This window comes from Ixodes scapularis, unplaced genomic scaffold, assembly GCF_016920785.2.
Source record: "Ixodes scapularis isolate PalLabHiFi unplaced genomic scaffold, ASM1692078v2 PGA_scaffold0__279_contigs__length_252992795, whole genome shotgun sequence".
Classification (NCBI taxonomy): domain Eukaryota; kingdom Metazoa; phylum Arthropoda; class Arachnida; order Ixodida; family Ixodidae; genus Ixodes; species Ixodes scapularis.
Window position 1 is genome coordinate 37,393,635 of NW_024609835.1, and position 13,851 is coordinate 37,407,485.

Sequence of the window (13,851 nt, forward strand, 5' to 3'; positions counted from 1 at the left end):
AGCAGACGACAAAGCGATTCTAAAGCGATAAGATGACCGAAACTGCTTTTCTGCACTTGCTGAGGAAAGTAAGGCATCGCAAACAACACAATTTTAGGAAGTAAAAACATGCAAGAGAATCAAGGTAATACCGGGGCGTGCCAAATGGTAATCTATGATGATGTACGTATGCGCAGCCGTATGTAGCCGGGAAGCCGGGAAGGAATGACTACAAGTAGCATGGCGGTGGCACCACTTTCGGAATGCGCGCGCCTGCGCAGTTCGCTTGGTGTTATCGGTCTATTGTGAGGCAAATATTGAAGTTGAATTTGGACGTTTTCAAGCCCGAAATTATTTTTACATAGAATTGCTATTTTTCCTTTAACATAAAGCTGTGCTAACTAAGCAACTCTTCACTAGGTTGGAAATGATTCAACCCAGGATGCACTGCAGTTCTCCTTCAGATGTATTGTGCACCTTCAAAGCAATATCGCAAGAACCTCTAAATTTGTTTTATATCTACCGAAATATCCCTGAAAGGTCAGCATCCTCTAGGCTCCGTTCAACCCTAAGCTCCCTTTTCATCACCTGACCCCGCTCTCTGCGCGTGGGTAGGGGCGGTAGCATGATCATGTGGCGGAAAAAAGCCGTATGACTGGTTTAACGAGCGCGTAGCTTCCACCGCACTGTCGGCTTGGAGGTCAGCAAAGTATAGTCCCATGTCAATACCTTTTCTGGAGTCACTTTAAGATGCCGCTTCAGAATAAAATAATTTTTTTTATATCTGATTATTTAAGGGGAGGAATGTTACGTCCATCCTAGGTTAATGGTCCTTGGAGCGTATTGAACAGTTGTAAACCTTGTATCCACTGTGCCTTCAACGTTTTTATTCTACAAATATAATTTTAAACAAGAGACAACCAACTTTTTTTAGTGCACCTCATAATACTTTTACTTCCATTGATCTTTCCATATCATCACCTACTTTACTTCCTTGTTTTTCTTGGAAGGTTTTAGAAAATCCTTTCGGTAGTGACCATTTTCCTGTAATTTTAGAAAGTTCAGTATCCATTCCTTCTCTTCGGGCTTGTGCTCCCAAGTGGAAGTTAGATAAAGCCGACTGGGCTTTATTTTCTCTGGAGGCAGTGGTTGATCCCGCTGTTTTTTTAGCTATGTCTCCTGAGGAAGCGACCCTTTATCTTACCGAAAAAATTATAAATGCTGCTTCCCTGTCAGTTCCCCGAACTTCTGGAAATATTCCCAAGAAATGCAAGCCTTGGTGGAATAAGGACTGTACGACCACCATAAAAGCTCAGAATAAGGCTTGGGGAAGGTTTCGGCGGTACCCGACTGTTCAGAACAAGATCAAATTCAAACAGTGTAAAGCAAAAGCGCGTTGGACACGAAAACAAGCCAAGAAGACCTCATGGGTGAAATATGTATCCTCCCTAAACAGTTTTGTTCCTTCAAAAGAGGTATGGGATCGTGTTAAGAAAATTCGAGGTACTTACCACTCATTCAGCATTCCCCTTTTTCCTTCATCATCCCCATCACTAAAAGATCAGGCTGACATTCTTGCTGATCATTTTCGAGAAGTCTCCAGTTCTTCAAATTACTCTACCAAATTTAAAAAGTTCAAGTCCTTGGCAGAAAAACAGCATATTGATTTCTCTAGAAGTGATACTGGTTACAACCGGTCGTTCACAATGTCTGAGCTTGAATTTGCCCTTGCAGTAAGGAAGCAGTCAGCACCTGGTCCAGACATGATTCATTATGAACTGCTGAGGCACTTGGCGGCTGAATCCTTGGTGAATTTGTTGTCTTTCTTTAATTATTTATGGGAAGCTTCTTGTTTTCCACAGTGCTGGAAGCGAGCACACATCATTCCTATCTTGAAGCCTGGCAAAGACCCTTCCATACCAGCAAGTTATCGGCCTATAGCACTGACTAGTTGTCTAGGAAAAACTTATGAACGGCTTATTAACAGAAGGCTAGTATACATTCTAGAACAAAAGAAAATTTTCGATAAAAACCAGTGTGGTTTTAGAAGAGGTCGCTCAACCTTAGATCACCTTGTCCGGTTGGAGACTTTCGTGCGTGAGGCTTTTGTGAACCGGCAGCATTGCGTTTCTGTCTTTTTTGATTTACAGAAAGCTTACGATACGGCATGGCGGTACGGAATACTTCAGGACCTGTATAGGTGTGGCGTTCGTGGTCGCATGCTGCGTTGCTTAAAGGACTTCTTGACAGACCGTTTCTTTCAAGTCCGCCTGGGATCCACGCTCTCAGATGTTTTTACACAGGAAAACGGCGTCCCACAAGGAGGTGTCTTGAGTGTTACCTTGTTTGCAATTAAGATCAACAGCCTGGCTGCAGTTATACCACCATCAGTCTTTTATTCATTGTACGTAGACGATGTCCAGATCGCTTTCTCCTCATGCAACTTGTCAATTTGTGAGCGCCAATTGCAGATAGCAATAAATAGGATGAGTAAGTGGGCCGATGACAATGGCTTCCGGTTTGCACCAGAAAAAACAGTGTGCGTGCCTTTTTCATTACGTCGAGGGTTGTCGCCAGATCCCAGCTTGCAGATGAATGGCACTGACGTAACCGTTAGGCATGAACACAAATTCTTGGGTGTTATTTTTGATAAGAAGCTCACTTTTCAGACCCATCTAAAAGAACTGAAGCAAAAGTGTCTTAAATCTGCCAATGTTCTCAAGGTGCTTGCACACATGTCCTGGGGTTCTGACAGGAGATGCCTCCTGCGACTCTACAACTCGCTGGTTCGTTCCCGCCTCGACTATGGTGTGGTTGTATATGGCTCGGCACGACCGTCATCTTTAAAAATGCTAGATCCTGTGCATCACCTTGGACTTCGACTTGCCACGGGGGCCTTCCGAACGTCGCCTGTCCCGAGTTTGTATGCAGAGACGTACCAAATGCCACTAGAAAAGCGAAGACAGTTCCTCAGCCTATGCTATAGTTATAAAGTCAAATCTGACCCTGAACACCCATCCTTCCGTTGTTTGCAGGTATCTCCTTTTTTTCGTCTTTTTGAGAATAAGCCAAGTATAGTACGGCCTTTAAGCCTCCGCATTCAATGCATGTCTGCATCCCTGCAGCTTGCACTTCCTGAGCGTAGCTTGATGACAAAAGTTCGAAGCATTGCTCCTTGGAAGGCGGTGCACTATACTTGTGACTGGTCACTAGCGAAATACAATAAGCGAACTGTTGCTCCACTAGTCCTTCAGCAAGAGTTTATGACCTTGCAAGCTAAGTATAAGGACTATGCACAATTCTTCACTGATGGTGCAAAAACACCACACTTTGTCGGTTCGGCTGTATATTCAGAACACTTTGTAAAAGCTCGACGGCTTCACTCTGTTGCTAGCATTTTTACTGCAGAACTTTATGGTATGCTCATGGTCATTGAATATATATTAGGCAACAACATCAGGAAAGCTATCTTGTTTGTGGACTCCCAGAGTGCTATCCTCTCTCTCTGTTCCCTCAATGATTCTAAGAATCGGCTCGTGCAACAAGTACGGGTAGAGTTAAACCTGGCTTTCCAAATGGGATACAATATCAAGCTGTGCTGGGTACCAAGCCATGTGGGAATTTTAGGTAATGAAAAGGCGGATAGGCTAGCAGCCTCTGTTAAGGATGCTCTGGAAACACCCGTTCAGCTGCCTCAAGAAGATTTTAAACCAGTTCTTAAGAAAGCAATTCATAATGCCTGGCAGCAAGACTGGGACAAAGAAATAAATAATAAGCTACATGTCATCAAACCACGTTTGGAGGTATGGGAGAGTTCGCACCATAGAGACCGTCACCATGAAGTTTTAATGTGTCGTTTGAGAATTGGACATTCACGTGTCACCCATCGACACCTTCTTTGTGGTGAGGACACCCCAGTCTGTGAGCATTGCGGTGAATTGCTAACAATGCTGCATATTCTATGGCACTGCAAATTCTTTGATCAAGAACGTCGAACAAGTTTTCCTTCACTTTCTGGATACCTTCCATTTCATCCAGCCTTTTTACTAGGAGATCAACCTTTAGTTCCTTTTGGTCATGTTTTAGATTTTCTTAAAAAAACTGGCTACCTGCACCAGTTATAGATCCTCTGCATAGTAATTCCTTCCTTTTACTATAGAGTCTTTTAATTATTCCTTTGGCGCAGCATGGCCTATGTTGCTTTTTTCGCCATTAAACACCTAATAATCAATCAATCTACAAATATAATTGCCCAACTGAAGCATCCCGGAAGACATCTGAGGGAGTCACCTTTGTCTTGTCAGGGCCATGAGGTTCAAAAGAAACCTTAACCTACTTGATAACAAAGCCTCAATGTCACATTTACTGTACCTTCTACCCCTCTGAAGTAAGAAAAAAAAGAAAGAAAACAGCCTCTTGAGCTTTCGCTTGGGGGCCACTGATTTCTCAAACATTGTAACAAGATACATTGGCGCGGGATTGTATCGCGATGCAAGGAATACACAAAAAATGTATTCCGATACTGAAATACAGACACTGATTAAAACATTGTATCGCGATGCAGAAATATAAACGCAAAGTATTTCTGAAATATTATTGCGATACATTTGTATTGCAATACTGCCCAACCCTGGTCTGCACTGCATTTGTCGAACAAGTTAGAACGCAAACGTCTAGTGTATGGCTTTCACATTTGAACGCGTTCGACGAGTGCAGCCGAGACGAAGGCAGCCTTTGTCCCTCCATTGCACTCGTTGAACACGAAACGCTGGTGTTCCGCGTTTAGCTCTTGCATTCAAACGTGTACGACGACTGCAGTGGAGACAAAGACTGCTAGCTTGATGTCTACCCACTAATCATATTTATTTATTTATTTGAGAATACTGCTGGCCAACTTTTGAGGGCCAAGGCATGATAGACAAACATCAGAAACCATCAATGAGTCGAATGAACAAACAACAATAAACAAGTAGCTTAGTCATTGGTGACAAAAACAATTCTTCAACTGCACTCGCAAATAAAGCGGTAAAAACAATCGCCGTCACACTTGGTGGCAACTCATTCTACTCACTAACAGAACGAGGAAAAAATGAGTTTTTAAAAACATCTTTTCTGCAGCGGAACTCAAGGAGCAAATTCTCGTGCTTCTGCCTTGTAGCGCGACTCGCGTTATACTACAAATAATCATCAAAATTTAAACCAGCGTTATTATGAATTATGTTATGCAAAAATGTCAAACGCTTTCCTTCGACATGATAATATAGACACCCTGGAGGCGGTATACAATGGTGACACGTGTGAATCTTTGCCGTATGAGTTGTAAATAAACCTAAGCGATTTTTTTTTTAAGGCCTTCCAATGGACCTTTTCCACATACCGACGGCACCAGGCAGTGGCTGCACAAACTAAAAATCGAGGAAGTGACCTACCTGCGCTACCAATCGATAATGGGAGCTATGCTACCAGTTTCTTCGCTCTCTGAGCAGCGGCGCCTGCCCCGCCTGCCCAACGCGACTTTAAAGAGGGGCATCCGTGGCGTCCACCCAAACGTCATGTTTTCCTTTCCGTCGACATTCTTTTTTTGTGTAACACAATTATATATATGCTGCAGTTGCGTGTTCTACTTGCTGATATGCAGCCTCCTTCCAAATTTCCTCGATTTTTCGTTCCGACTTCCGCCGCTTGGCATAGGGCGCTCGCGCGTGCGCAGAACGCTTCTCGGAAAAAGTGCGTTGGTCAATAAGCGATTGCGAGTGCGGGTCCCATACAACGTCAGCATATTCCAGCAAAGGACGAATCAGTGATTTATAGGCCGTCAGCTTTGTCGCAGGAATATAGTGACACATTTTCCTACATAGCGACCACAATTTACTTGACGCTTTTGCGACAGTCTGCTTAATATGACTAGCCCAGCTTAAGTTGGACGTGATAGTAACACCTAGATACTTGTATTTATTAACTACTTCTAAGGCATTTGAATGAATAGAATAAGAAAAAAAGATAGGCACCTTCTTCAGTGTAATTGACATCTGGACACATTTCTTGACATTCAAATTCATTTGCCACTTTTGACACCATAATGAAATATTTTGAATACTCTCCTCTAAGCATTTTTGGTTAGATACACAAGATATATTTGAAAACAATACACAATCATCAGCAAAAAAACGTCATATGAACCAGAGCTCGGCGTTCTGACGTCCCCACATCATGCTCTCCTCTCCTCTTCTCCATCAGTTTCTTGGCGCATTGATGCTACTGTTCCGAAAAACCAGCTTTTGGGTAAAGTACATCTAAAAGGTTCTTGGAATAATGTACAAAGTAAATTTAGAGGTTCCCGAGAGATGCCCCACCTCTATTTTTGGCTTGATTTGCTATATTTTTTTAACGCCGAAATATAGCCCACTCCTAGTAATAGTATTGTTAGGGTCAATGATGGCCTCGGCGCAAATGCGGCTAGCTAGCTATGGCAGTATATAAGCAAACGTTGCTGGCTGGGCAGTACCGTCATCTTTGCTTCGTTGCCCCTCGCCACCATAACAGGGTTGGAAGGGACACAACCTAAAAATAGCAATTTTTAAAACTTTTCTTGATTGCATACCGAAAGTTAGCCCACTCCATATTTTCACCCGATTTGCTCTTGATGTTAGGTGGGCTATCGCTTGGGATTTTACGATATGCACTTCACGTAATGTAGTAAGTACACTGAGTGCAATGTACTTCAAGTAAAGTACTATAAATATAACATGCTTTCAAAATAAAGTAAGAGTACTTTTTAATCACAATCTTTCATGATGGAGAGAGGATGTCGTCGGCCCCGTAGCTTCAGCAAGCAAGCCTCCTCGCTTGCGTTGACAGAGGGAAAAGGAGAAAGAGTTTGAAACGCTGGGGGAAAACCGCTCCCAGTAGAAACAAAGGTGCGTCGTCTGCTCGCTTTTCGGGCGAGAGTAGAATGTCTCCCAGTATTTCTTAAAAATTGACTAAGCATCACTTCGTGACGCAGATTTAACAAGACAAAATTTGGGGAATGTTCTTTGAAGTCGGGAGTTGTACTTTTTTTTGGAAAGAACCAGAAAAAAATACTTTATGTAAAGTATCAGTACATACATACTCAAAAAATGTTACTTCAAGTACAGGTGTTCTAAATCTATTTAATCATCATCAACTGGTCAGCACTTGCTTTGTAGTATTCAGATGCTCAACGATTGTACCATAGCCAGGGGGAATGAAAGGGTGCCTGGGGGCTAGAGGCATTGGAACCTCATGGCCGTGTAGTGAGGTGAATCCTTCTACATGGCGGTGACAAGGTGGCTTGTACGGCAGTCAAGCTAGCACGGTGTTTTGCAGGACTTTTAGGCCTTTTGTCTGCCTGATTTGCTGAGGCATCTGATATTGCTTATCACTGCTTATTGTCATTAATGCACAATGTTCAAAGCTTCCAGTTTCGTCAATACAACAGAACGTTTGTGTCACCGTGAGCATCGAGAGTCAGTGGCCGTAGGATGTTGCACTAGCTCATCGTTTTGGTAGGAGGTTTATGCAGAAAGCACAGATGCTGGTAAGTTGGTAAATGTTAAAAACCCTTTGACTAGAGCTCAATAAACGAGACATGGGAATGTGCCCTGTTTACGGTTGTCTCTCTGACCCAGACTTTTTAGGCAGTAGTGCTTAAACTTTCCACTGCTGCAGAAAGCAGGACTTGACTGTACTTTCCTTAATAAAGATAAAACTGTTACTTGTATGAGCTGATAGCACCGGAGGACAGTTTCACATGTCTGTACTTATGCAGTGGGAGTATCCTGTATGTCTACAAACATTCTGCAATAACTTTTGGAGGAGTGTGAACAGAGTATACATCTGTGAGTGAGCTAAATGTGCTGCAGTGGTGGAAGGGGAGTGTCCATTACTTAATTCACTTTGATTTTCTCCATATGTCACAGTAAGGTTTTAAAATGTTTTTCTTTCCCTTACAGCCTGATGGTTCCGTGACACGAGACGTCCCTTGCAGTATGTTTGCTGTCTCAAGGACTATTGTTGGCCCTTGCCGGCTGAGGGTGGCTCCCTTTAACTTTGCCATCGTCGGCCGACACGCACCAACTGTCCACCAGGCCTTGCTTCTCAGCCCCGGCATCCAGGAGAGGATACGGCAGTCAGCCTCTTTCACGACTGCCACAGCACCTCAGACGAATGCATTGGGGCCGCAGCCCCAACCGGAGATCAACTTCAGCACCGTCTGTAACAGGGTGGTAGACGGGCGGGAACAGGGACTTGGAGATGGCGTCCTTGTCTCGGGTCTTCGGAGACTTTTGGAGTCCGATGTCCCCTGCGATGCTCACACACTTGCGTGCTTTGAGCAGTCCATTCTCTGGAGGGCACGGAAGATGAAGCTGCACAATCTGTGTATCTGTTTGTCTTATCACATCCGGTACCAGGTGAGATCTACCGTCAGGGACAGCTTGGGGTGCAATGGGCCTTTTTCAGAGTTTGGACATGATCGTGGCGCACCCCGGGAAAATCGCTCGAAACACTTTTAGGGGACCTGGGTCCGCACCAGCACCTGGCATGTCTCGCATTCCGTGTGTTCACGTCTGTTTTCTAGTGGCATTGTTCCATCCTTCACCATTCTGAACGTTTCTTTCTGGCGCTTTGCGTGCATCTTTGAAATGGCTGAGGAAAAATTGGATTGACTGCCGACGCTGCATCGGTGCCTACTGTCGACTCAAAGTCCCTTCATCGTCACTTCGGTGTTGCGTCGTGCAAGCAACTGAAAAAGGTGTTGGCTTTAAAGACAGTGTGTTATGTAAGGAAAGTAATGGTAACAAGTTTCAATCTTGACCCAACTATCCACCTTGTGTGGAGCTTGTGAGCTCAGTTTATGAGGCCCCGGCCACTACAAACAGCCGATTTCGCTCTCCTTGAGCGCCTAAGGTATTTAAAGGGGCACTGACACATCAAAATCATATTTTTTTTTATTATCCGAAACGATTGAAAACGATGCCGGGACATTACCCTCAAAATTTGAGATTTGGGAATTCAGTATTCGTGAAGTAAAAAAACAATTTCCAAATGCCGAATTCGAAGTTCCCGCGCGATCGGCGCCGGTGCCTTGACGTCGAAAATTGTGGAGACCTGAGAGTCGACTTCCTTTCACCCCTCCCTGCTGTTGCCATGGCGACCCAAAGCGAGGAGGAAAGGAGCCAGCGCAGGCGTTGTGGCGGACCGGTTTTGAGCGGTGTCGCCTGTTTTCCGTTGGAGGATACAAATCCAGGAGACGGCACCACAACGAACTCCCGATTTTTGGTATTTCAAAAAGAAGGGCCGTAGTGCGTTCGCAATTGCGTTAAAAAACATGTTTTAGGATTGCCGTAATTAAATGTTATAGAGATGTCGCCTACAAAGCTTCTAAATTTCCTGATTTTTGACGTCACCGATCAAAAGAAGCAAGGAGGCGAGAGGCGGGAAAATCAAACGCCAAAAATAAAAAGGCGCGCGCGCGCGCAAGAAAATTTTTTTTCGCGATGCGGTTTTTTTTGCGTGTCTATGACTGCAACTTGCATCGTTTTAGACAATAAAAATAAATACGACCTTTGGGGTGTCAGTGCCCCTTTAAGCCTATTGCGTTTCGTCACTTCATTATCCTGTGTACCGCGCGAGCGCACGGGCCGTTGCCGTACCTGGGGCAGTGTAAACAAACTCCGAGGGGGTAAAATTTGGTTAATCTTGATATCGCGAAAGCTCACCTACACCATCAAAATGTAAGAAAAGGTATGTTAGAAACAATCTCTTTGAAGTCAACACATTTATGAACGTCCAACGAAGTGGGCCCTGCAAACAGGGTAGTTCATGGTTGGTTGCCAAGGCGTTCTGTCAGGGTTCTGCCCCCGTAGGCTCGAACCCATTTCGCACGCTTTAAATATGTTTTGCCAGTAACTGATATCTTCAATTTTTTTTTTTTAAGTTTTAATGTTACAAGACGTGAATGTGTATAGTGCACAGTTATTCTTTACTTGAGTACCAAGTATGGCATGATTACATTACACAACCTTGCTTGCACACTTACTGTCTTCCAGTTAAAAGCAGAATGTCCCCACCGTCATGTTCAGGATTCGGCCACATTACACGGGATTGGCGGCATAGGCTTCTGAAACGGGGGCTTTTGAAAGAGGGGCAAAAAGGGCAGGGTGTTTGACGTTGGGTACTTTCGTGCACCACCTGCAAAAAGCTGCTAGAAATACAAAATCTTCCACTTGAACCGTTTTTGTTGCTATTTGTGCAACTAAACAGCTGCGCAGTGGTGGGTCATGACGACTATGAAGCCAAGCCGCAAGAATTGCGGAGGGAGTCAAGCCAAACCAGCACTGTATCAGCGATTGAGCAGAAGAGGGAGCCTTAAAAAATGGTGCCTTTCCCTTTTCTCCCCTCTCTCAGAGTTGGCGCATGCTCCTAGCGATCTCTGAAAAAGGTCAATTGTGCTGTTAAAAATGTTTGGCAACCCTACATGCTTTGCCGAGGAAAGTTTGGCTGCTTTTTACCAAAATTGTTACCAATAGAATTTATTTAAGATGTCAGGCTTCGTTTTGTGAATTTATGTAATGAAATTTGTCGAAAAGGATTAATTGAAGGGATGCTGAACTGAAATTTGGATTTCTCAAAATAAAGCCACAGAAATGTTGATTGGGATGCTACAAACTCCAAATCATCACTCATACATGATATCTCAAATGGATAGTCACATTTTTGGAAAAGAAGAGCGCGATCAACCGAGGAATGTGACGTCACGATTCTCCTGGGGCAGCTGAGAATGAGGGGAAGCGGCCCTGATTGTCTCCTTTTCACTTCAGTTCACCTGCCCGAGGGGGCAAGGCGAAGAGGGGAGGGAATGAGAATCGTGACGTGACATGTCTCATCGGCCACGTTCAATCGCGCGCTTTATTTCCAAGAAAACGGGCGGTTATTGGAGATAATGCTGTATGAGTGATGTTTTTGGGTTTTGCGGCGTCCCGCCTGTCACTCCAGCCTTGTTTTGTGAGCTACAAATTTTGGTTCAGTGTCCCTTTAAAGCAGTGGTCGGCAACCAACGGCCCGCGGGCCGGATCCGGCCCGCGAGGTAGTATCATACGGCCCTCAGCCTCCCGCTAACCCCCACTTGCCCCCTACGCGGTCAGCTAAAGGAAAAAAAAATAATAAAGTTGACTAATTCGCTGCCCGTCTGCGAGCAGACTTTTTCACGAATGAAGTGCATAAAATCCAACTTCCGCTCATGAATGACTGACGAGAGCCTCCACAATGTTTTGCGACTCGCATTTAGCAGCTTGAATGTGTATGTTCATAGTTTGGCGAGCGCAGTTCAACACCAAAAGTCTCACTGAGAGGAGTCTCTAGGTTTTCGTGGAGATGTCGTATCTGATGTTGTTTGTCATGAAATAAAGAAACTGTTCATTTTAGATTTATGTACGTCAATGTAAGTTCGTGCAATTTTTTTTTTTTTTTTAACTGTAACCCCCCCCCCCCCGCTGCTTGACGTCCGGCCCGTTCCGCCTTGGCTTCGCGGCGAGTCGGCCCGCTTCGCCAAAAGGTTGCCGACCACTGCTTTAAAGGATCCTCTGAACTGCATAAAAAAGAGATATTTTAAGGAAAAAGTTTAATCTATGTGTATATTGCTCTCCTCACATTTTGTTTTAAGTTTATGTGCAGTGTTCTAGTGATTTTCAGCATGAAATGAAAGTTACTGCTTGCTAAAGCCACGCGAGCAAATTTCTGCAACACGAGATGAGGTGCTTGTGTCCTAAAATGGTGTTATCTTTATTGTAATCAGTGCTTTTTCTATCAAGTATGTTGTTAAAGGGGCACTAAAGAGGATTCTGTGATCGTCTGTTGTTGGTCATAACTGACTCTACAGGCCCTAAACACCCTAAAAATTCAAAAATTACAGTCGGCATTTCGTGATCGTAATTTGTGTGTTATTAGGATGCTTAGGGCCCGTAGAATCAGTCATGACCAAGAACAGACAATCGCAGAATCCTCTTTAGTGCCCCTTTAAGGTCAAAAATAGAAGCTGAGAGCATAGAGCCAATAGTGCTTCGGTTTTCATTTTATGCTTCTTGTACTTTGATTTTTATCCTTGGGCCCTGTATGTGGTTTAGCAAAAAAATCTGCAACTCTCTGACATGATGGCAAGGTGTGCAAGGGAGGGGCAGGTTAAGAATATAGTGCGATAGCACTCGCTTGTGAAGATAAACGAAGTTAGGCCGTAACAGCAGTGATGTGATTGCTGCGCCAATTGCGCCAAACTGCGCCAAGGGGGTAACCCTGCTACATCCTGCTACATTTTGTCAAAATATGAGTAATCTGCGCCAAGCCTGTGCCAAAGGACCAGTTTTGGTCGCCTTTCTAAACCAAAACTTAACTGAGTATCGTAATTGAGCATGCGTGAGCTAGGTGGCGCAAGCGACCACTCGACACAAAGTACCCTGCATCAATCGTTCATCCGGTCTTGCATGGTTTTTCCTGCCATGTCTCGTTCCGCGCCGTTGTCGTCTCGCGTTTCTTTTTTTTTTTCAACGATAGACGCGGGTGGACGCTCCGACGCTAACGTGCTGTGGTACCAGCCATGCCGTATTGCTATGGAACGAAACCAAGTTTTTGCGCGGTGGGAGTTGGTTTGGGAGCTGAAGCACTCGCTCCTGAAAGCAACGGCCGTTGGAAAACTATATTTGGTCCCTCCCTGCCAGTCATCGTGGTCGCGCGATGTTTGGTGTTGCCGTCCCCACGTCGCTGCAGATATGGCGCTTTCTAAAATGAAACTAAGTACCGCCGCAAGTTCATCAACATTCCTGTTCTTGTGTAAAACATACGTTACTACAAAAATCCCCTTTTAGCTCAAAGACTTCTGTGTCAAAGTATTGCTTTCCTAGGTCTCACGGTGTGCCGGTACGTGAAAAATCTGCCGCGAAAGAAAGTTGGTGAAGAGAAATGAGCTAAAGCAAAGAAGGCAATGTCTGCACGCTGAACCCGCACAGCGCGCTTGTTTGTCTCAAGCTCACTCCTTGCACAAAGCGCTTCAAAAACTTTTTGACCTTGACTCGCGATGTCTTGCATCAATATGCTCACGCTCTTTTTTTTCTTTATGTGTTAGCTTGTACCTCGGCTCCCGGCCTGGCAAGCACGTGCCGCTGGACTGTTTTTTGTCGTATGCTGGACAGTTACATTTTGCATACAGTTTTGGGAACCAGTTAGCGACGGAGCGGAGGGGCATGGTTTCGATCGAACAGCCATCTCCGCTCGCGCGACAATTTCGCATTGCACTGCAGTAATTAATTACTTGTTTCATCAGTTCGAGACTGCTTTCATTTATTTTATCACTAGTCAACCTAATGCTGTGCCATTTATTCTAAGTTGGTCATTTTCAAATCAATTTTAATATGTGCACTTTGATTCTTATTTACCTATAGCGGGTAGATATATACGTATCATTTAACTGAAGCATTGCAAAATCTATCATGTCATTGGCATTTTAGTTAAATGTTGAGACTCCCAGGTGGCCTAACTTGACTACAATGTGTTTATTGCGGTAAGCAAAGTGTCCTTGGTTTGTTTAGCACTTGAAACGAATATCTTTGTTTTTTTTCTAAGAATATCTGCTCCTAAAGCCACTTTTGCTGCTCCGAAACACTGTTCTAACTGCTCCAAAAGCCACTTTTGCTGCTCCAAAACACTGTTTTGCCTGCTCCAAAGGCCACTTTTGTTGCTACAAAACAGTGTTTTGGCTGCTCCAAAAGGTGCTCCAAAACGGCTTTGGCCAATCACATCACTGCCGTAACAGGCTATGCCACACATTCGTGCTTGTGTTTCTCCCCCAGCATAAAAGGGAGA

General features: G+C 44.3%; 1 protein-coding gene across 1 annotated transcript in view; it reads left to right on the forward strand.

The window, feature by feature from the left end:
• LOC8039611 (FAST kinase domain-containing protein 4) overlaps window positions 1-13,851 on the forward strand; it is a 52,272-nt gene that overhangs the window by 5,583 nt on the left and 32,838 nt on the right. Inside the window, exon 2 of the mRNA XM_002413531.5 lies at window positions 7,953-8,411. Coding sequence (XP_002413576.3) covers window positions 7,989-8,411 — 423 coding nt within the window. The 5' untranslated portion in view covers window positions 7,953-7,988. The remainder of the gene's footprint in view (window positions 1-7,952; window positions 8,412-13,851) is intronic.